Below are 23,186 nucleotides of genomic sequence, written 5' to 3'. Positions count from 1 at the left end.
CCCCAGAGGAAGAGCCTACGGGAGAACAAAGGTAACCCAGGGGAAAGCAGAACCCAGAAATGAAGAGAAATGGATCCAGCTATGTCTTACGATAGCCCCGACCACCGCCTCTGCGAATGTCTCGGTTACTATCAGCTAGGAAATTCACTTGGCTACCTAATCCAGCTTTTGAGTTAGCTCTCTATTGTTTGCAAACAAAAGTGTTTCTTGATGAAAATCTCTCCTCACCGAAACCCAAACATGATCTCATCATGGCGGAGGTGAGCGTCATCGTCAATAGACAGGATGGCCTCTGTCTCGATCTCATTCCAGGGCAGGAATCGATTGTTCAAACTGTTCTTCTCAGTACGAACCACCTGGGAGGAGGAAGGAGAAACACTAACGATCAGTGCCACACTGTACAATGCACACGCAAAACTGCCTTTAAGTCAAAGGGGACTGGCTGAATACACTGCTTACCCACCACTTATAAAATTGAGCATACACCTTTCAAGAAAAAAACCACCTTGTAACTCAGCAAATATATAAGGATTTCACATTTTAAGCTTTATTCTTGTGCTAACTAATTTTCTTGTGAAAGAAGTTAAAGCTGAGGCTTATTTTCCGTATGCAATAAACACAGTCCAGGGGAATTAAAAATAACTTTTCTGAGAGAACACAAGGTGGCAGAGCAGACCTGGGATTATGATTCCCAGCTCTGGAATCCCGTTTATAAACTTTAATATCAAATTCAGAAATCCCCTGAGTCCATGTAATTTCTGACCCCCCAAATTTAAGGCCTTGTTTTGGGTATCAAAAACCAAAAGAGCCTATCCAGTTGAGGTTAATTACTTCACCTTTGCCAATTCCTACCTGCAGCACTGACTGCACTTACAAAAAAGCTTTTTCTTTCAAGGTGTATCTAACTCAGCAAAACTAAGAGCTTCTATGTCCACAGAAAATCCCCAAAGAATCTCTATGCAAAGAGATCCATATATGCAAAGAAGAAGTCCCTTCGTAAACCAAAGATTAGTGCCCAGATGGTAGAACTATATAATACATATAATATATATATAATACTATATATATATATAAAAAATACATAATACTATAACACAGCTAGTAGTCTCATTATTCACTTTGCCTGATACTCAAACGAGGGTGAACATACTCAGTCCTTTGATGGTTTGTTTTATTTTTTCGGTTTCTATATCTAATTAATTCAACTAATGAAGAATCATCATTTTATTCTCAAAAAACAAAAACAAAAAGAACTTCTTGAGCAATCACCTTCTTAGAAAGCCAGGAGGGGTCATTTTACTTTCACTAGAACACTTTACTTATACCGAGGCTAACCTCCACATAGCATGATGAACATAATTTCATCCAGGGTCTAAAAGTTTATGAACAGTTTCAAAGGCACTCCCATGACCTCACGAGTACTGTCTCTTCAATTTAAAATACTCTTCCTCCTGTTCCTCTACCGAAACTGTTCTCTCCCTGGAGATTCAGCTCAGATGCCTGTCACTCCCCACCCTTGTCAAAATTAATCACTTCTACATTTTTAAAGCAGAGCCCTCATAGTTCAATTAGGTCATTACAGCACACTTAGAATCCAACTAGTTCAGAGCTAGAAGGGACTTGGAGATCACATACTCAACTTCCACTGTACACATGGACAACTGGCAAGCAGCAGAGCTAGACCTACTTCACACTTCCTACCGCCAAGGCAGTCAGTCTTTTTCTGCTAAACTTAGGTTAAATTTCTCAATCTCATCAATAAAGCCCCATGGAAAATACATTACTAATTCGTGTACCAACAAGAAACAAAAATACTGCCAAATAAGATGTGAAATAGTTTATCATTTAGAATGTTTACTTTAATAAAGAGCCTTTTAAGACTTCGTCTCAGTCCCAGAGGAGATCCTACCAAGTCAGGACAAGGAAAAATCTGTAACACATTTGCTTCTACAGAGAGCAGATGTCAGAGCCAAGCAATCAGCAGAGAAACCATGTTGCCCTGCAGCATTTCTGACCAATATAAAAATCTCCAAGCTTGTAGCCTACACCTCCCAATCTCAGATTCAGCAGTGACAGGACAAAGGCAGGGAGGCCTGGGGGGAAAAAAAGAGCGAGGAGGGGAGATGGCCACGTACTCACGGTGACAGCTGCCAGGCTCCACCCCCAGGGAGTGGGAGGGCGGCCAGAAGTAGCAGAAGCCAATGCCCACCTCAGTGACAGTAAAATGCCATCTATCTTAAGACATACCCAATTTTGGAGATGATGAAATGTAAAATAATCAATGAACCATGGCAGGTGTTCACTCAAATGCTCGTCCCCACAAACGACCCTCGCATCTGACACCTTACTTCCTCATCATACCCGGCGTCCACTTAAGACAGAACTGCAATGCTACTAGTTCTGGTGAACAAGCTCTTCCTCAGCTCTACCACTGAACATGCACAGCTTAAAATCTAGTGAGGAATATATGTAGCTTAAAATGGAGAAAAAAGAATCACTGAAACCTCCAATTCTTGAATACTCAATTGTCGATTACCAATTTTGTAGGTTAATCACCAAGAGGGTTACCTATAGCAAAATTAGTAATCCGGGGACACAGCACAGAGCTTTAGTACCAAAAGTGCGAGCCAAAGGCCAGCAACACAGCCATCACCCCAGATGCTGCTGGAAATGCAGGACTGCAGGCCTGCCCCAAACCTACCAGGTCAGAACCTGCATTTTAACAAGGTCTCCAAGTGAGTCCCACACACTTTAAATTTTGAGAGGTGCTGGTACAGAGGGAAGAGTATGGCTTTAAAGTCAATCAGAAAAACCTGAGTCCAAATTCCAGTTCAGCCACTTACTAGATGTGTGAACGTAACAGGTAAGCAACTCTCTGCTAAATCAACACTGCACTACGTTGTGCGCAAAAATGGAAGCTGCTTGTCAGCCAAATTTGACAACCCTACCAACAACCTCTTAATCTAAAAATAAGAAACAAGACAAACTAAAATGATCATGAATTGATACCTAGAACATGTCCAAACTTGTTGTCTAATTACAAAGTAAATCAAATCAAAAAGACCTGGTTGGCCTTTGGAAGACTTAGAAGAGCTGAAGATCTAATATCAAGTGTGTTGTGGCCAAGACTTCACATCTAGGGTTTTGAGCAAGTTTACTGAAGTCCATTAAGAGGCAAGTCCATTAAGAACAAGTACTCTGGATTCCAGGAATACAGCACACGTACCTTCTCTGGCTCAACCTGGCACAACTCCTCCGGGCTGGATGACAGCAAGACTTTCAAGATTAGGGAAGTGAAGCAACAGCCATCACAATAAAAGAGAAGCTTTTAAGGATTCACAGAAACACAACATCAAGTGCTACCACAACTGATTTGTGCTTGGCTCACAGACAACTGTGGTCAATAGGTCTGCTTTCAGAACTCAGAGCGGTGGTTCTCAGATAGTAGTGATTTTGACCCTCTTAGGGGCATCTGATGTCTGTGGACATTTTTGGTTGTCACAACTGGGTGGGCAGGTGAGCTACTTACACCTAATAGGCCAAGGCCAGGGGTGCTGCTAACTCTTTCGATGCACAGGGCTGACCCCCCACAACAGAGGACTGTCCAGCCCAAGTGTCACTTTGCCACTGTTGAGACATCCTGACTTACAGTCAACCATCAGGAGACAGTAAACTCTGAATAAACGTAACTCGTTCTTTAAGCACAATCACCTGTTCCTGATAACCAAAAAGAGACTTCTGCCCTTACAAATTCCGTAAATACAAACTAAAATTAAAGGAGGGGGTAAGGTGGGGAGAGTAAAAGCTTCCTTCTAACAGTTCTGCTTCAAAGCTGTAGCGCTTAATGGCTAGACAAAAGCTCAGCAATCCAACCGTTATCCATTCTGGCACCAAAAATCAGAAGGACAAAAAGATTCAAATATTTGTAAGGCAGACATGCGGATCAGCACTGGCCTCTAAGGAGCTGAGAAACGGCAGATCAAACGTGAAAGAAATGAGTCCACCAGAAGTAACGGGTCATGTTTAGGGAATATTCTCATTTTTGTTGATGTTGTTTTGTTTTGTTTTGTTTCAAATTAAAATAATGCTCCCCCCTCCTTCAACACTGGCTATTTTTTTGCATGCTTTATGACCTACACCTTAATAATGTGTGAATATAAAGACTGACCTTCAAATTATTGACTTAAATACTGGTATGACACTGACCAGAACATATAAAGCACAGTACCTGGCACACAGCAGATGTTCAACTAATGTTTTATAAATGAATGAATAAACAAACAGGAAACAAGACCTAACTTGGCCCTGTCCATCCTATTTTCAGAATATGGAATAAAAACTTGAGAAGTTTCTATATCAAAACTACAGACACTGGAAAAACTGACACCTCTTAGTACCTAATCCAGTCTTCCATCGCAAAAAAATCCATCGACCTACAACAACATTGCAAGGAGCAATGCTCACTCGCACTCCTTTTTCTGGTCTCACGTTCAGTCCTCCCTGATGACAACTCCCTAGTTCTCCGCTCACCATCACTCATGAAAGCCTGGACCCTCTCAGTGTGCCCTCCTTCTCAGCACCATGAACAGTGGACAAGCATGGCCCAGAACCCCGCCATGTGCAAATGTATCCAGTGAATGCACGATCCAGAAATTATCAGTATCTTCAGTTAGCATTCAGCCTGGTTCCTGAGGAATTCTGGAGCAGATGAACAATAAAAAACTACTACTCTAAAGGGCCCTTTCCCTAGTGTGTTACCAAGACATCTGGTTTCTAAATCCAGGCAGAATCAACACATCCACGTTAATTAGCCAAGCATCAATTCACATCATAAATATTTAAATAGCTACCATAATAAGTTTGATTCCCAATTAATGGCAAATATCTTTTAATATCTAAGAGATAAAAATGTAAGGCGTTATTACAATTAATAAGGAACAATGGAACATTTCAGCAACTTAGTAACAGTTCAAGTGAAGCAGAATAATGAATTTGGATTCAAATGGAAGAACTACCTAAACATGGAATCTTTTATGAAAGCAGCTCATGACTAGCCATAGGCAGGTGTTTAAAGTTGGCAGGAAAGAAAAACAGGTCATGAAGAGATTAAGTGAACTAACCTAAGTCAGAGGGTAGACCAAGAACAGAGAACACGAAAAGGCAGGACACATCTATACATACCATACACCTGTAACTCTAGCTATTAATTTCTCATTTCTGGTAACTTGGTTTTACATAATGCTCCTTCACAGCCATGCAGCCCATTCTCAAACAGAAAGAGAGCCGTAACTGTAAACACCCAGTTACTAAGTAAAATACTGTAAAATAAAAACCAGGAAACCCAGATATGCCATTCACTGGTGAAGTCTACCAGATTGGGTACAATCTTGGACCTAGAGAAACTGGACAAGGCTTTCTTTTCCCATTAGCTTGGCTTAGAAATGACAAATTCAGAAACTTATTATCTGATACAGTCAAGTAATATTTTTAAAAGTACAGTGGTCACAGACAAAAAAATAAAGTGTATCAACTTTCCAAAGAACAAAGTTTGAGAATCATCTCTACTCTTGCCTGAAGTCCAGCCAGAAATAAAGCCTTTAACTGTCTGCCGGGCGGAGGCCCAGGCCTATTAACGATGCGCGCGGACAGCAGGGCTGGTTCCTCTCCCAGTCTCCCTTCTTCTCCCCTTAGTAGACTACTGGGGCCCCACTGCTAAAATAACCACCCTGGCGTGACATCACGTTCCCAAAACAGAACTCTCCTTGTTCAGCTCTAATATCAAGGGCTGGGAGAGAGGAAAAAGGGCTCAAAAATCATCTCGAATCTCAGTTTTCACTTGGAAGAAATGGCGCGTTCTGGCTCTCCTCCGCACAGACCTGAGTTGACTAAGGTGGCGTGACACGCTTATCTCTCAATCACCATCCCCACCACTGCTGCCCGGGTCCAAGCCACAGGCACCCCGCACCTGGGCTACTGCAGTCGCCTTTGACCTGTTTCCGCCCTCTTCCCCACAGTCCCACACAGATCTCGTTACTCCCAGCTCAGAGCCCTCCAGTGGCACCTCACACACTCAGAATAAAACCTGGAATCCTTACCATGTCTGTACACGCTGGCCTCTGTCTCCTCCAACCTCCTTCCAAACTCTCCCCTCCATCACTGCACCCCGGACACAATGGGCATTCCTGCCACGTCCTGAACATGACAAGCCTCCTGCGCGTGCCGCTCTCTGTATATTCCTCCAGAACTTACATGGTCCATCCCCTCACTTCGCTCAGGCTTCTGCTCAGATGTCACCTCTTCAGAAAGGCCCTCCCAGGAGCCTTGTGTAAACAGCTGTACCTTTTTCAGAGAAGAGAACTAAAAATTAAGAATCAAGGGACTGGCTGTCAAACAACTGTGAAGTGCGTGAGTGTGCAGTGCAGAGATGGGCATCGCTTTGAGTGAGCAAGACGACACTGAATAACAACGTCCCCTTTGTAACAGCTCACATTTTGAAACTCCAAAAGGACAGATTTGGACGTTCTCATTTCTACGGGATGCTCCAACAAGGCCATTCTATTCGTTACTACTTTCCCGAATATAAAGCAGAGTAAGTAAGATGTGTTAACTGGCCAGAAAAAGTAGTAACTCGAACCAAAATTTTGAGTAAGACTATGACTATGTATCCAAAGAGAGACCAGTTGGAGGTTCCTGCTTCCTGGATAGCTGAGTAAGTCCCACCCAAACCTGGCCTCCTGCAGATGGTAACATAAACTCTGGACAAAAATACCAAAAAAAACAATTTCCTGAAGGCACCAGACAGTGAGCAGAAGGCGACAACTTATGAAGGGGAGCTGAAATTTAGGAAGGAATTACCCGCATCACTGTTGCTTTTAGACAGAGAGCAGGCCAGAGTCGAGTCAGGACCATGCAGGACAGCTTACACTCACACACAACACCCAAGTCTTTCTGGCCTGAAGAATACGAGGAAAGAGGCTGGGGCAATCACAGGCCCTGGACTAAAGATTCCAGAATGGAGAGAGCCAGACAGAGGGAGCTCCAAGTTCTGTGCATAAACTGCCCAGTCTCTGGTACCCCCTGAACCATGCAAGCTTGGTGCTGTTTGCAAGCAGACCAGCTAAGGATAAAAGGACTGGACATCTGAGTTGCCACTCAAGAAAGAGCTTGCAGTCTGAGTTCAGGCAAATTAATTGCCTGCTAAAACAGAAATCTCAACAGTCTGTAGAGAAACAAAACAAAATTCACAGCCTTTACAACATAACATTCATGTTTAATACAAAACTGTCTGATGTACAAAGAACCAGAAAAACATTACCCAGTCCTCAGGAAAAAAAGAAACTCAGTTACAACAAATACTCCAATGAGCTGTATGTTGGAATCAGCAGAGTAAGATGTTAAAGTAGCTATCATAACTATGCTCAGTGAAGTCAGGTATACTCAGAAAGGGAACAAAACAAAAACAAAACAGGAGATCTCAGCAGAGAAACAGAAACTATTATTTTTAAAAACATGGAAATTCTCAAGCTGGGAAATACAGTATCTGAAATTTAAAACTGGCTAAATGAAAAATAAATAAATTAATTAATTAATTAATTAATTAATTAAATAAATCTATCTGGCTAAATGAGCTTAACAGTAGTGTAGACACAAAAGTCAGTAAACTTGATGACAGATCAACAGAAATTATCAAAGATAAAAAAGATTTTTTAAAACATGAACAGAGCTGCTGAAAACTGAGGGAAAATATCAAAATGCCTAATACACATAGAATGGAGTCCCCAGGGAGAGGAGGGAAAGAATGGGGCAGGAAAATGAATAAATACTGAATACAAATTTCCCAAAATATGATTAAAAAAACATAAATTACTGGATTCAAGAAGTTTAGTGAAATCTCAATCAGAATACAGATCAAAGAAAACCACGCTGAGGCATATACAGTCAAACTGCTGAAAATCAAATGTAAAGAAAGTCTTGAAAGCAGGCAGAGAAAAATAACACATTACATACAGGGGAAGAAAAACTTGAGAAATCACAGACTTATCATCAGAAACAATGGAGGCCTGGAAACAGTGGAAAGCCTTTAACCCCGCACCATTCAGGCGAGAGAGCCACCACAAGTGGACGTCTCCCACCCCCCGGGGGGCAGGCCAGTCACCGTGCCCAGGCCCTAGCCCACCTGAACTGAAATTCTCTTTACATAAAGCATTTGGGACAGGGGGGGTCCAAGCATGGGGGCAGAGAAGATTACATTTACTCTAAGCCAGATCTGATGTGATTTCTTTGTTATGTAAACAACGGAAAAGAATGGGGAACTTTAACATATAAATCGCAGTAGGTACCCCTAACACAATCCCTCTCAAAATACTTAACACCTAGGGCTCAACAGATTTCACAGCCCACAAACGCCCAGCCTGCATGCACACTGCTGTGAAGACAACCTGAGCAGGAGAGAAGCACAAACTGCCCAGCGCTCTCTGAAATGGCAGGCAGGCGCCGGGGCTGATTCTTTTGGCCAAAATGCTGATTTCCAATCATCTTCTCTGAAGGACTGGGAACCACCCTCCTGCTAATTTTATAAAGACCTGTAACCGTAACATAATGGAGAGGGCACGTCTGCATCCTTCCTGGAAAACCACTCCAAGATGCCCCCGGTAGTTCCCACGGGGAGAGCCGCCAGGTCGTCCCTCTGAGCCCTGAAACCTGGGCAGTAATGTCGGCTCTGGGCCTAAGAGGTCAGCAATTCAACTGCTCCCCCCAAAAACCTGCCTCTCTTAAATAGAAAGCAGCCCATATATTTAGAGAATGGAGTGAAATTCTCCAGCTTGAAAGTTTCTTCTTTTTCAGAAGAACTAGAAAAAAAGGGTGTATTGCTGATATGAGCAAGCTATTCAGAACACCCTTCCATCTGGAAAGTTTCTGGCATTTTGTGACTAGGCATTGTATTGCTGCAATGAGCTGCCCAGTAATCACAGAGGACGACTTATTTCCCACCAGAGTGAAAAGGAAGGATTAGTTCTGGTAAGTTCTCTGACGAATTTCAGCCCCTGTTAACTGCAGTGGCATCGGCTTCTCTACATCGCTATCAAATTCGAAGGAAACTCAGGAAAAGGGAAAACAAAGCCTACTTGGTTATTCTATTTGAGCAGCATCTACCTTTCACAGAACAAATGCTATTTTTTTTTTAATTTCGATGACATTCAAAAAGTTGTAACTGAGAAAGAAAAACATGAAATTTATTTGAGAAGAAGTCTATAAAGAAATCTCCACATTTACAACACTTTTCTCAATACACAAGATAAATTCTGGGATGAAAAGTTTTTAGAACTCTATAGTCTTTGAATAGCCTCAGATAATAAATTAAACACAAGCAAAGATTAGCAGCAGTGTGAGAGTAGCAGCATTAGTAAGATAGAACATGAAAACAAAGAATCGCACACGAGAAAGAAGGTAGGAACAGCTGTGACACAAGGGAAATGATGCAGCGGATACAAGGGGCTTCGTCAGTGAAGGGAGTTCAAGCCGTCCATAAACAAGCAGAATAACCATGCAGCCCTCCATCTGCTTTGACATGAAGGGATGAGTAGGAATCAAATAATTATTGGGCATCTTTCTAGAGTCTTTACTTGTATTATCTTAGATTCCTTTTTAATCCTGAAGTCAAAGAAATTAATTAACTTACCAAAGATCACAAAATGAGTATTTGATCCCAGGTCTGCATCACTCCAAAATTCACACTTTTCCATTATATCAGGATGTTGCTTAGAAAATATTTCACATGAATTAATTCCTCAATGAAATAAACATTTAAAAAACTACACTAATTTTATTTTCTTAAGCAACCTTCTAGTAATGCACAGCCCATCAGACCTCTGCCTTTCTTTGCTACCTTTTTCTGGGAAGTACCTATGCTGCAGGGTAAGTAGTTGCCAGGTTGCTGAAGACTTGCTCTAAGACTTCACACTTAATAGAAATGGGTAATCTCCCTCTGGATTGACAAATTACATCAGAAGGTGGATAATCAAAGTACTCAGACCTGAAGCTCTATCCTGCCTATTTGGCTATTATTTTTTCCTGTAAAATACAGCATCCTAGCCATAACAGATGGAGTAAAGAATGAGAAGGAACCTGCAAGAGACTACAGAAAAGGATCAGGATCTTCAACTCCCAAAATACCAAACCCTGACTCCCGTCTCCCAAAGGACATGCATATGATCCTGTTAAATGAAACAGGTCTTCTTCCTAAATCCACTGGCAGGTGATTAAAACTGCACCTTCTGGAATCAGACACACTAAAGCTCCTCCATGATTGCTAATCACGACCTTGGGCTAAATAACTAACCTCTCTAAGCCTGTTTCCACAGACATAAAACAAAGAAATCATTCTAGTCAGTCACGTAAATTCTATAAACGTTAAACTGTAAGTGCAGAGATCATGAGTGCTTCTTAAATGTTAGCTCTGCGTCATCATTCTCGTCATCAACATCTTTGTGATGACACAGAAGTGTGTGAGGTCACTGGAGGGGTTTTGTAAACCTTCATGGGGCCAATACCAATTTCAGTACTGGAGCATCTTAGAGGAGATTTCAGAAGTGAGCAGCAGAGAGAGAACTGGCAAGGCCTGAAAGGACTGAAAAAGAAGCAAGCAGAAATTTCATGGGGAAAGAATCTGTATAGCTTAAAAAACAAAACAAAACAAATATATATATATATATATATATATATATATATATATATATATATATATATATATATATATGGAAAAGAGATTCAGAGTGAAATACTCTCTCATGCAGTAAAAAAAACTACTCATTTTTCTATTACCATGATGGGGACGCCAATGTCAGGCCACAGGAGGTCCTCTGACGGCAGCTTGGGAGAATTCCACACCACCACCACCTTGTTCAGGTAAGGGAGGCCATTCAGCCTCTCTAAAGAGTTCATGAGCACTTCCTCGCGCTCATAAGTCAACATCACCACCGTGAACTGCTCTCGGGGAACATTGCCTCCAAGCGCCGCCTGAAACTCCTTGCCAGAACCCCCAGCTCCACCACCAATAGGCCGAAATCCAGTCCCTGAGCCCAAGAATTTGGCCTCTGAGGGCAACACAGGGTCAAACGGTGTGTGGGGGAAGAGATGGAAAGGCCCTGGCGCAGAGTTCCAGCTGCGGTAGAAGTCAGTGACGGTCAAGGTGAAGTTGCGGAGGTATCTGGGGGAGGCGTAGGGCGGCTCAGTTTCCACTGGCCCCAGGTCCAGGTCCCCGTTGTCCGCCATGTTGGGGTCCGTCCCAGCTGCCTTGCCTGAGCGATGGGGGATCTCAGCTGCTGCCTCCTCCCGGATGGGAGCAGCTGGGATCTGTATGCGAGTCCTAATCATGGCCAGCACGGTGTTGAAAATACTGTCAGCAGTCGAGAAGTAAGTCTCCCAGAGGAAGCGGCCTTGCCGCCTCATAGCCAGCAGGTCACTGTCCGAGAGGCTCCGTAACAGGAAGTGGACCTCGGTCACTCGTGGCTTGGGCACCACCAGGGCTGCTTCACTCCACTGCAGCATGTCCTGGTAGGGAAGCTGTACCTGCTCCCCCAGCACAACTGGGACGGCCCCAACTTCCAAGGCTTCAAAGAGCCGGGTGGCACACCCAGAGGAAATAACCAAGTGAGGGTCCCCAGGAGTGATGATGAGGGCAAAGGTGGAAAGCTTCAGCAATTCTAAGCGGTCTTCTCGCTCCCCACACAGAGCCCACTCAGTAGGCAGACTGGGTTTGGGCTGGTTTTTGCAGGTAAATTCTACCAGGACCTGATCCAGTTTGCTATCCTGCACAGCCTTGAGGGTGGCAATGATCCGATCATCGTAGTCAGCTGGAGGGTCACCCTCCATCTCCTCCTCAAAGGAGCGGGCCTCCTGCAGGCTGGATCTCAGAGACTCAATCTTCTCACCCTGGAAGGTGAAGAGATATCTCCGCTTCACAGGCACCTGTGGCGGGATTTCCATGAAGTTGGGCTCTGACATGGCATGGACTAGCGGTGACACCACCAAGTCAAAGCCGGGTCTGTACTGCGCAGCATAGAAAGTGGACTGGGCCACCATGGCACGGCCCGTACTGACATTGTACAGCAAATTCTGTGTGTCTGACTTCCGGGACAGATTGATGATGACGTGGTTGTGTCCATCTGTCCGCCAGTGCGGCAGAGAGGACAGCTGCTTCTCAAGGTCAGCAGGCCGCAGCACGACCGGCTCCTGCATCTCTCCTACTAAGATCACATAAAGGCAGGCAATGTCCGCGTTGTCTGTAACATAAACGTTAGCTCGTGCTGTAGCCTGAAAAGCCTGCTTGACCAAGGGGTCCAGGTAGCTGCCAAAGGCAAACTGGTCGCTGTCATAAACATAGACTGGGAAGCCAGAGGTGAGAGGGCAACGAGAATAATCGAAACAGTTGTGCAGCCGGCAGCCCCGCAGGACCTTGGGGGGAGGAAGGCCGGCATCATCCTTCTCCGGGAGCAGCCGGATGGGCAGAGAAAGTTTGGGCTGATTCTGGGCCATCAGCTCTTTGTAAGAGTGCTCGGTCTGGCTGATGACATTCTTGAGCTGCAGCAGGTCCTGCTTGGCATTCTCAATGCTCTTCTTACAGGCTTCGATCTTCAGATTGAGCTTGGCGATCTCACTGTTGAGCTCTTGCCTCTTGGCCTCCAGCTGCAAGAGCTCTTCACTTACAGACTCGCGGATTCGGCAGAGATCCAGCACGTGCTTCACCTCGCACAGCTCGTTACCGGCACGCGGGCCGAAAATCCGCTTGCCGGCCTCATCAGCCTCATCCAGGGTGGTGAGGTAATAGTGAGCAATGAGGGGGAAGAACACCAGGATGATGAAGAGAGTGAAGCTGAGCCACGTGAGCCGGATCCGGTTGGACCACCGCAACATGCACGTCTGACCTCCGTTGCCCACGCCCCCATTCCGCAACATGGTATAGCCCGTCATGAGTTCCTCTGTGGCTCTGGCCCCTCTGGTCACGTTGGGTCACTCGCCATAACCATGAGTTTCTATCAAACAAAACTCAATCTCTTCTCACTCCCACGTTTCCCACAGTTAGTGTGCTCCCTGGACAAGGCACCAGATAAAACGGAAATTTCATCTTCCTCAGCTGTGATTGAAATGGTCTCTGACCCTATTCCAGCAGATTTTAAGTTCTGGCTGTTGACCAAAGAACATGTCCTTAATCTTTAACAAACGGTAAAAGGGACCACATAGTGGATGAGATGGAAGGCAGGAGGTCCCTGATGCTGGAACCCAGGAAAAATATCCTGGAATCAGACAGACTCTGTCAACTGCCATAGCTCTGGTTCCTTGGTTTTGCTGACCAACACATATGCATAGTTCTCATTCACAGCTATAAAGTAGTTGGTCAGAACAGAAATAAATGCCAATCTCTCATCGATGTCACTGCCAACAATCAGGCCTGCAAAAGAAAGAGAACCAAGTCAGCCTTGAAGAGGTTATGTTCTACAACCCTGCCCTCCCTCAGTAACTTTCATCTTGTAAGATGGAACAATGGCTGGATCATTGGTGTGTATCTTGCAGAACATTTTAAGTCCAATGTAGGTTTTGTTTGGTATGGATATTTTACTTGTGGTTAGGAAGAAATGGATAAGGTAAGTGTCCAAAAACAGCTTCAGTGTTTAGAACACACACACCTTCCTAACTGAGTGGATACAGAGCAGTATTAGAGCCGTATAAAATGATGGTCAACCACACTCAACAGAGGGCAAAATGTTCATGACAATTTGTTATTCTAGACTTAGGCATCATCATTAAATGAAGAGAAACACCCTCCAACCCACCCTTAGTAGCTATGTTCACTGCTAACATATAAGTTTTCTTTAGAACTATTAAAAAAAAAAAAAAGCAAAAAACACTCCTGAGAAGCTCCATTTGTTACATTCAGAGTTGAAAAGAGCTGAAGAGAACTCTTTTTGATCTTTACCCAGTGGTGGGGTCGGTAATCCAGAGATGAGATGTATTTCCCAGTTTGCTTCTCCTTTATCTTCTGTTAGCAGACATCATGTGCTCCTTCTTAAAATATAAATAGTAACTTGGTCTTTCAGAAAGAGCACTATATTTAGAAATGAGGGGCGTTATTTCTTATCCTTTGGAGAGATTTGCTATCAGCCCTTGGGCCCCAGTTTTCTAGTCTCCCGAAACAGAGATGAGCAGATAGAGACAGCAGCAATGTACTGTGTGGCTATGATGATAAAGGCTAGAGGATGTGAGGGTACTTCAGGCTAATAAATCTTGACACAACGTTCCCAGCCCTGCTCTCCTGCCACACTTGACTATCACAGGTCACAGCTTTCCAGCTGCCTTCCCCTTAAAGGCAACACGTCTGAGACGTGAGTTCATGACACTCTGCACCAAAGAACACTCCCAACTTCCTTCATTGGTTTCCTCGAAAAAGCACTTACCATACTCTTAACATGTCTAAGATATGCTAAGTGCAACTGTGGGAGAATCCAGAAAGTAAGATAATCCTTGACATCATGGAACTTCCTTTAGCCCAGAAAGATACAAACAAACCGCGAGGGCACGACTACGAGGCAGCGCAGTGAGCAGTGCTCCATGGATGCTCTACTATTAAATGAGTGACAGTCTCCTCTCCCTTTAAATAAAAAGGGATGACGATGTTACTGTAAGGCTTGATTAAGAATATCACAAGATAAGGACAACAAAAACCAAAAAACACCCACCATGAAAAAGCCTAAATCTGAATGACCTAAATTTGGATAATTAACAGGTGAACAAATATCCCACAGAAGGCAGGTCAGCACTTCTAAAGCATGATCCTCTGAATTCAAATGTTAAAATTTTTTTGTTTTCAAAAAACGTTCTGTGGACTTACAATCAAATCATAACAAAGAAAGAATGGAGTGGAGGAAAAAAGAAGGCAGAATCCAGGCAACTCAGCTGACTCATTCCCTCCTTACCATATGGTTCAGGGTCCTTCCTTTCTCTGACTCATGTAACATTAGACTCCAGTATATAATTTCTTGAAATAGTGAACTCCGGGGCTTGCTTTCCTGACAGAATTCTTGATCTGCTAACCAAACTCATCTGAGGGCTTGAAACCAGCTATGTTCCTGGAAAGCTGTAATGGTAAATGACTCAAGTCAAAAATCCAGGAGATAAGCTGAGAAGTTACTTGGGGCTCAGAGTTCCAATTCAGAATTCTGTACATACTCGTGCTTCCCACTTCACCTTCTCCCTCCTAACACACACCCCAACGTACCCACACCCTCTATAAGCGCCTCTTCTTTGCCTCCTCTTGAACATTCCTCACAATGGCAAACCCTTTCATCATCAGTAGCAACATCACCTGTGATCAGGACCTTACTTTCAAGTTTGTTGATACAACAACCATCCTACTGACTCGACTTTTCTTCTTTTAAAACTAAAACAGTCTGATATTGAAACTTCCCATCATGGATTTGGTGTATTTCTCTGTTTATTCAGATCTTGTTCAATGCCTTTTAATAAGGTCAATGCCTTTCAAAAAGGTTGTATAATTTTCTTCATAAAAAAAAAAAAACTAAACGGAACTAAAGTAAAACACTCAATGGAAGAGAGAAAGAAAACAGAAGGGAGGAAACAAGGGAATAAATAGCTGGTTCTACTTGGGCTGCTGTTCTGCGTTACATTCAAAAGGTATGAAGGGAAATCGGCAAGACGCATAGAAGCTAGACACTTTCCAGATGCTCCCAAAATAAACCTTCAACTGACTTTTCAACATGACTGGGGGAGGGGGGAGGGGGGAGAATTTGGTTTATTTTTTTCAGAGGAGGTACTGGGGATTGAACCCAGGACCTCATGCACGGCAAGCATGCTCTGTACCACTGAGCTCTACCCTCCCCCCAACATTTTAAACAATTATGATGACAGCTAACATTTGTTAAATATTTACTGTGTGCCTCTTATATCCCTTAACATACTTAATCTTCACAACAATCCTATGAAGTAGGTACTACTATTATTCCCATTTTGTACGTGAGAAACCAAAGCACAGAGGTTACGTAATTTGCCCAAGGTCATCCATATCGAGTAAAACTTGGATTCAAATCAAAGTTACTCTAACTCTAAGGCCCATTCTCTTGATGTCTTAACCATTATGGTAAACTGCCCGTGATGTTAACTCAAGGAATACAAGGCACATGTACATAATTACACAAATTATTTTTAAATTACCCATATTACTACTGCTGCACTGTAATCATGGATAATGATTAATTATAATTAAAACACATAGTAACACTACTCCAGAACCTAAAGTCAACCCTATATTCATATTTCTTTATCTGCTAAATAAAACAAGAAAACAATATACTCAGAGCAAATGACCTACCAGTGCATCTGTGTGTGGAGTAGTGTTTCCTCTTCTTTTAAGTCAAAATCGGCCCACCAAGCAGGCAAAATTCTATCCCAGCCCAGGTGCAGGTTCCACAGAACCGTCTGCAGTGCTGCTGTGACTGTCACTGCCACAAGACCTTCAAACTAGGTAACGACAGTTCTGTGCAGAGTATCATTTCAGGAAGGTTGTTGAAAGCAATACTTCAGAGATTTTGTTTTGCTTTTAAACACTGTAACGACCCCAAAGAACGTAATTTCCTCATTCTCTGCTAAGCACAGGCATGGCAAGCAGCCTGTCATCAAGGCAGTACCCAGTTCAAAAATCAGCAGGTATGTTACTAAGCTAAACAAATTAAACTAACAAAAACAGATTTCCCAATACTACTACCACCGTGAAGACTCTGACTTCTCTCTTCTACGTTCATAGTAACAAGAGGCACTTTCTAGGGAAGTTAACTGTAGATAAAGAATGACTTGTAAAAACTGAATGTAGGCAATTCACAAGTTACAGGAGAGCAAGGCCATGTGCTTTTCACAATACAACCACCACAGTTTATTTACTGGATAAATTTAACCCGGATGTAAAATAAGGGAAATAGAAAGTTGTCAGCAATTAAAAACCAAAATCAGGTAAGAAATACTGGTTGTGCACTGACATACTGGGTCAAGATTATGATACAATCAGGGAGAACCCACAGAGCTGAGCCACCATTATTACAGCATCAGAACAGACTTCTAAGTCCAAAGATGTTCCACAAACGCCACTAGCAGACAAATCACAATATACACAAAAGGAACTCACCCATAAGTAATAGCATTCCTTCCACAGCTCAACCGTATATACAGGTATTAAACTAAGAGTCTTGATTAACTCAGGCCACAATATTGCTGCGTTTAGTCAGCAATACACCTGAATCCAGAAGTCCCAACTCCCAGGGTAAGTTCTCAATCTGAAAATTATGCCGTTTCCTACATCTGTTTCCCTTCCCACCAGTTTGATAATATCCCACAAACCAAAATAATATGGTCTTATTTTTTAACTAGGGTTACAAATCAGATGCACAAATACCTAAGAATGTTTACACACAATAAACCGAGGCCCATTCAGTATTAACCAAATCAGAATCCCAAGAATGGGGCCCAAGCTCCTGCAGTTTGACAAAGGTCCCAGGTGACTTAAATGCAGAGCACATAATTCTGGGGGGAAAGGTACAGCTCAAGTGGTAGAGCGCATGCTCATCACCCAAGAGGCCCCAGGTTCAATCCCCAGCACCTCCTCCAAGCGGAAGTCAGTGACGAAACCTAACTACCTCCCATCATAAAAAAAATAAAATAAATACAAGCAGAGCACACAATTCTAACTCAAAACTTGGCTTAACAAAGAACTGGTGACAAGTATCATTCAGATTGATGACATCTCAATCAAGGGAATCACAGACAACTAAGGAAGTCAAAGAGCAATATGCCTTATTCACGTAGAAAGTCTACATCATAGACTTTTGGAAGATGCGAGGGGTAGGGGAACCTTTCACATGTTACAACTATATTTATATTTAGAATGTACTATAGAGAACACACTTCACACATACCATCTCATCTCATCCTTAAATCAGCCATCTGGGGGCTAGGCTTGTTATTTCTACTTTGCAGAAAAAGAAGTGTGAATCCCTGAGGTTAGGTAACTTGTTTAAGGCCACACAGCAAGAAGCTGAGGAGCCCAGACATAAACCCAGGTGTCTGACCTGTACCCTGCTACCCACCTGTTTACTATTTGTTTACTTCAAAGATTCATTTTGTCTTCATTCTCTTTATAATAAGTATGTATTACTTTTGTGATTAAGAAAAATACTATCAAATGATTACAAATCAATAAAAGTTAAAAAAACAAACAAAAAAAGACAAAAAAAGAAAAAGAAAGTCAAAACCTCAACACAATTCCTTCATAAATGCCAGTAGAAATGCAAGTATAAAGTAGATATTTGCGAGAACCATTTTGTGCAAAATTAAACTATAGATTCTCTATTATTCTTTATCACTTCCTTAATATAAAAGAAACGAATACATTGACAACAAAAAGAAGAAAAAAGAAAAATATTATCTTTTTGCAGTTCCTTTCAAAGTACACCACACTAAAAAAATTTCTTTTAAACAAAGGAAAATAAGGAAAAAATAAAGTACACCACACTAGATTTTTCCATAAATAATGCTGACAATTAGCTTTTTGGAAAAAAATAAAGCTGAATTCCTAAACCAAATCCCAAAATAAGTCCCAGACAGATTCAGGATGTAGCTGTAATAAATGAAACCATAAAAAGAACAAAAAGAAAACATAAATGTAATTTCACTTCAAGATAAGTACAGCCACTTTTATAGGAATCCAAGCAGAAGCAGAATCCACAAAAGAAAAGTTCAACAAATTTGACTACATAAGAATCCCAGGCTTCTATATATTTATAAGGAAAAAAAAGCTGAGATTCAGTGAAAAGACTGGGGGAAGCATCAACAACACAGCATTAGTAGTAGAAGTAAAGGCAAGATAACAGCGATCAAAGGAAATAAACAGGAAACTTCACAAAAAGAAGGGGCCCAAGGGCTAAACATTTAAAAATGTTTAGTCACTCCAGAAATCAAAGGTAGATTTTAAACAAGACACAGTGACACTTCCCACCTACAAATTAGCAAAGAACTGTAAAACCACAGCACCTGGTGCTAGCCCGGATCGAGGGCAGCATCCCCACACTCGGGCGCTGGGAGGGAGCACAGACAACCCTCCCTGAGCACAGTCTGGCCTCGAGTAATAAAAGCCCTGGAACGGTGCCGAGGCCCTGACCCTACAATTCCACTTCCAGAAATTATTCTTAGGAAAGAATCATGAATGAGAAAAAAGGTTTAATTTCAAGAATGTCCACCCTAAACCATTACAAAGTATACCACTCACTATAATAAAGTACAGTACATCTCTGTCCTGCAGGCAGCTACAGTGACAGGTCTTCATACGTTGTATTAGCAGGAAAGTAAACTGAAAAGTAATTTGCCATCTGTAACAAAGTCTTTAAAATATTCGGACCTTCGAGTCAGCAAGTTCACTTTCTAGGAATGCATTCTATGTGAAGATTTGTATTATAAAGATGTAATCATCACAGCATTCTTTATAATAGCGAGATATATATACATATACACATATAAATATAAATAAATGGCCAAGATTAGGAGGAAGGTTATATAGAAAGTATGATAAAACCCATGTCATTGATATAATTACCATGTTATCAATAAGCTTTTCTATCATTTTAAATAAAATGGGAAAATGTTCACAATATGATGTTAAGTGGAAAAATACAGATTCCACTGTATGAAAGGAGGTGGTGTAAAAACAGGTTTGTTAAAATAAGGTCTTTGGGTGGATTTTGCTAAAGAACCTTTCCAGAACAGTCAGCTTGATGTGCAAGTGCCTGGAGCGTAAACTAATTTCTCTAGGGGCTTCCATTTCTCAAGAAAATAGGATTTTCACTTGATGCTACGGAGGCATATAATTGATATCATTAACGCTCCAGGCCTCCCTAAAACAGACAAAACTGAAGTAGAAGTTTGCTAAACCATACATAAATCAGCTTTATCACTCAGGCATCCAACTTCAACTTTCATGGGTGAATTGAACCGGAGACTCCAACTCTGTCGTCCCTTTACTGCTATCAGCTGTCTGATTCATCAGACCCCCTAACTTCACAACTCTTTGTCCTTCCTGACTCATGTGCTCCTCAGCCTTCTTGAATCCCTAAATGAAAGGGGTAGACTATAGGACCTCAAAGATCCTTTTAGACTCTAGGACCCCCACTGACTTGTAATTGCCTTGCAGACAAAAAGCACATAAATACTGGTTTTCCTGGGGGGAAAATATTACCAACATATCAACTCAAGTAGCAAGGTTATTCCCAAGACCTCCTTTTGTTTACCTCCAAAATTTCAAGCATAATGTTTTCTTTCAAGACCTCCCCCCTTAATTTTCCACTGAAATCATTAATAATAGTTTAGGATCCTCACCATTATAAGCCACAATGCATTTATACTGTACAGCTCTGCTTCAGAAATAAAGGAAGTCATGGTGGGAAGAGAAAGTCAAGGTTGGAAAATAAACCCAGAATACAAAAAGATGTTTTCAGTCTGGAATATCTAAGCAGATAACATTTTAAAGAAAAAAAGGCAGAGTTAAGCACTTAAGAGCCCAAAACTACGTGGAAATGATTCAGTTTAATAACAGTGCACACACGCACAGAATTGTGATTTCAGTTAACTATAATTTCAGTGAGTCAAGAATGTGATTGATTAGGAAAAAAACACTGTCACCTGTTTTTCTGTTGTTATCTTTTAAATAAAGTATAGTGTCAAAAACAGAAGAGTGAAAGTTACTCCCTACTTGGTACTGACAGGGGACACTGTAAACTGAGTATGCTGTGCTGAGCGCCACAGTTTTAGAGGGACATTAACAAAGTAAATGGGGGGCAGAGGACTGAGAAGTCCGTGAGGGGACCTGAAACTGTCAAAGAAGCACCTGAAGGAAACTGCCATCAAGAGTCCGTGGAGTAGAAGGCCAGGAAGCGTGCGGGAATCCCCACGACTACGGAGGCCCTGAGAGTCAAGTGAACGAGGGAAGCTGGTGGCAGAGACTTTAGCAAAACAGAGAGTACACACATCAGCTAAGGGAGATGACTACCATCAGGGCTCTGTATCACCCAAGCCTCTAATTTCTTCGCAAGAAAAGGTAGAAATGAGCGATTTTTTTATGTGAAATCTCCCCATTTCTAAAAGTTGGCTCCCAATGCAAGTCTTTGTGTAAGCTGGGTGGCCAAATGGTATGTACACAGGCCCTGCGGGATCCCCATGTCTGGGGAAAGGACAGCCACCCCCTAGCATTGGCACAACTGTCACAGGGAAAAGGAGCAGATCTGTTCTACACAGCTCTAAAAGGTGACGCTAACAGGGAGGCAAACTGCAGCTCAATGAGGAAGTGTCCTAAAAACTGGTCTGCAAATTAGAATGGGCTGCCCAGTGAGGGTCACCTCATTGTAAGTATTCAAGCAGGGGCAGGTCAGCAAGCATTACTAGCCAACTGCCTCCTACCATATCTGGTCAAATAACTAAATCTCCCCCTCCAAGTCTCAGTTTTCTTTCCTACCTTTCTTTCCCCTCAAGAAGAGGAATATTGTAACATGTAGCCTCCTACATCTCAGAGTTACCCTAAAGATCAAAATCTACATAAGGAAAAAAATATTTGAAGGTACTATAGGGTCTCAAAGAACTACAGAAATTTAAAACATTATTGTAATCTACCATCATAATGTACTTACGTATCTTATTTCTCTTACTATAAAGGCTAATAGAAGATTCCAAAGCCAATGAATTTTTTTATTCCTCCCTCAAAGTATCAAACATTTGTTGAAAAAAATGTTTAAAAGGAAGTTGGAGAAGAGGGTTAAATGATGACAATACAAGAGGATAAGATAACAGTCAACAAAGTGAACACCCAGGACATTAATCATTAACATCACCAATCAGTCTAACACAAGAGCAATGATACATGGGTGCAGGGTGATCCTCTAGGACAGGCACCGGCAGACCACAGCCAGCTGCCTGGTCTGTAAATACAGTCGCACTGGATTACAGCAGGCCCATTGGGATGCAGGCTGTATGCAGGTGTTACCTACATACATACCACGTACATGTACTACATACACACGCTGCTCTCCTCCACAACAGCAGGACCGAATGCTGCAGGGCCTGGAATACTTACCACGTTTGCCCACTTTTCTGTTAAAAGTACTCTCGGGTTACAAATCGTCGAAGTGGCTGAATATTGAGACTTAGAGCTCCATCCCTGGGATTTTTATGGGTCATTTCGGTGTATGTGAGCAAAATCTTACACTACACACTATGGCCTAAGTGCAGAGGAGGTAAATACATCACTAAATGAGGCTGCCACAGTCCTCTTATATACCAAAGATTATAAAATTTTTAATCCTGCTTCTCTTCCACCAAGTGATATCACCAAAGAGAGCTGAAAAACTCCAGGTGTACAAGGAGTGTGGGACTGGTTCAGGCAGGGGATCACACTTACCAGTGAGCCTCTCCCTGTCCCTCTTTAGTTCTCAACCTCCGTCTGCCTGAGCTCCGCTATTTTCATGGAAGCTACAAAGGCATGAAAAATCCTTTCTTTCTTCTTAGTTACCCTATCATTACAGAGTTTTCGAAAGAAACAGCTACCAAAAATTAAGAGGAAACAAAAACAAGATGGAGATAAATGTTAGAAGTGTTCTGAGCTAAACTTAACATCCAGCAGAAATTAGTGCACAGTTTGATGACTTTATGAAAGGTTCATATTCCTCGCCTCACTCTGAAGTAACTGTATGCAGACATTCAAATCTCTACCAACGGCAGATTTGGAGAGATCTTTTTTTTTTTCTAACACCTGACTCTACTTCTGCATCAGGCAATATTTCCAACCCTTCTCTAGGGAACCATTTACCAGTCTCTTAGATAAGGACCCCCACCCTGCACAAGCACAGGACCTGCGTGCCACAGCCTCATTCTAGCACCGCCCTTCAAGGACTTTTTGTTCAACAGCTAGTCTAAAGCCTTGAGGGAATGGACAGGTCCTTATCTAATCCCCATACATTCTTCTGATGGCTCCAAACCATCCTTTGAACCTCCCCTTCTATCCCAGAAGTCTATTTCTCAGGCTTAACTTTATCCTCTGACTCATTTCTCTCTACCCTGTTCACTGAAAGTCTTTTTAATCATAGATT

At 42.3% G+C, this 23,186-nt stretch overlaps 1 protein-coding gene across 4 annotated transcripts in view; it reads right to left on the bottom strand.

Moving 5' to 3' along the window:
* The window catches only part of EXTL3 (exostosin like glycosyltransferase 3), an 88,276-nt gene that overhangs the window by 22,178 nt on the left and 42,912 nt on the right, over positions 1-23,186 (bottom strand). For 3 of the 4 annotated variants that reach the window (XM_010995335.3, XM_031442151.2, XM_031442149.2), the window contains exons 2-3: positions 10,822-13,447; positions 229-356 (exon numbers count right to left, since the gene is read on the bottom strand). In XM_010995335.3, the coding sequence (XP_010993637.2) occupies positions 229-356; positions 10,822-12,969 (2,276 nt within the window). In that variant the 5' untranslated portion in view covers positions 12,970-13,447. Of the gene's footprint in view, positions 1-228; positions 357-10,821; positions 13,448-13,972; positions 14,476-23,186 lie in introns of those variants that run through there. The other variant, XM_031442150.2, reaches the window with a different exon arrangement.

This window comes from Camelus dromedarius, chromosome 36 (assembly GCF_036321535.1).
Source record: "Camelus dromedarius isolate mCamDro1 chromosome 36, mCamDro1.pat, whole genome shotgun sequence".
In the NCBI taxonomy this organism is placed as follows: Eukaryota; Metazoa; Chordata; class Mammalia; order Artiodactyla; family Camelidae; genus Camelus; species Camelus dromedarius.
The sequence above is the reverse complement of the archived record's forward strand: the minus strand, read 5'-3'. Positions and strand labels throughout refer to the sequence as shown.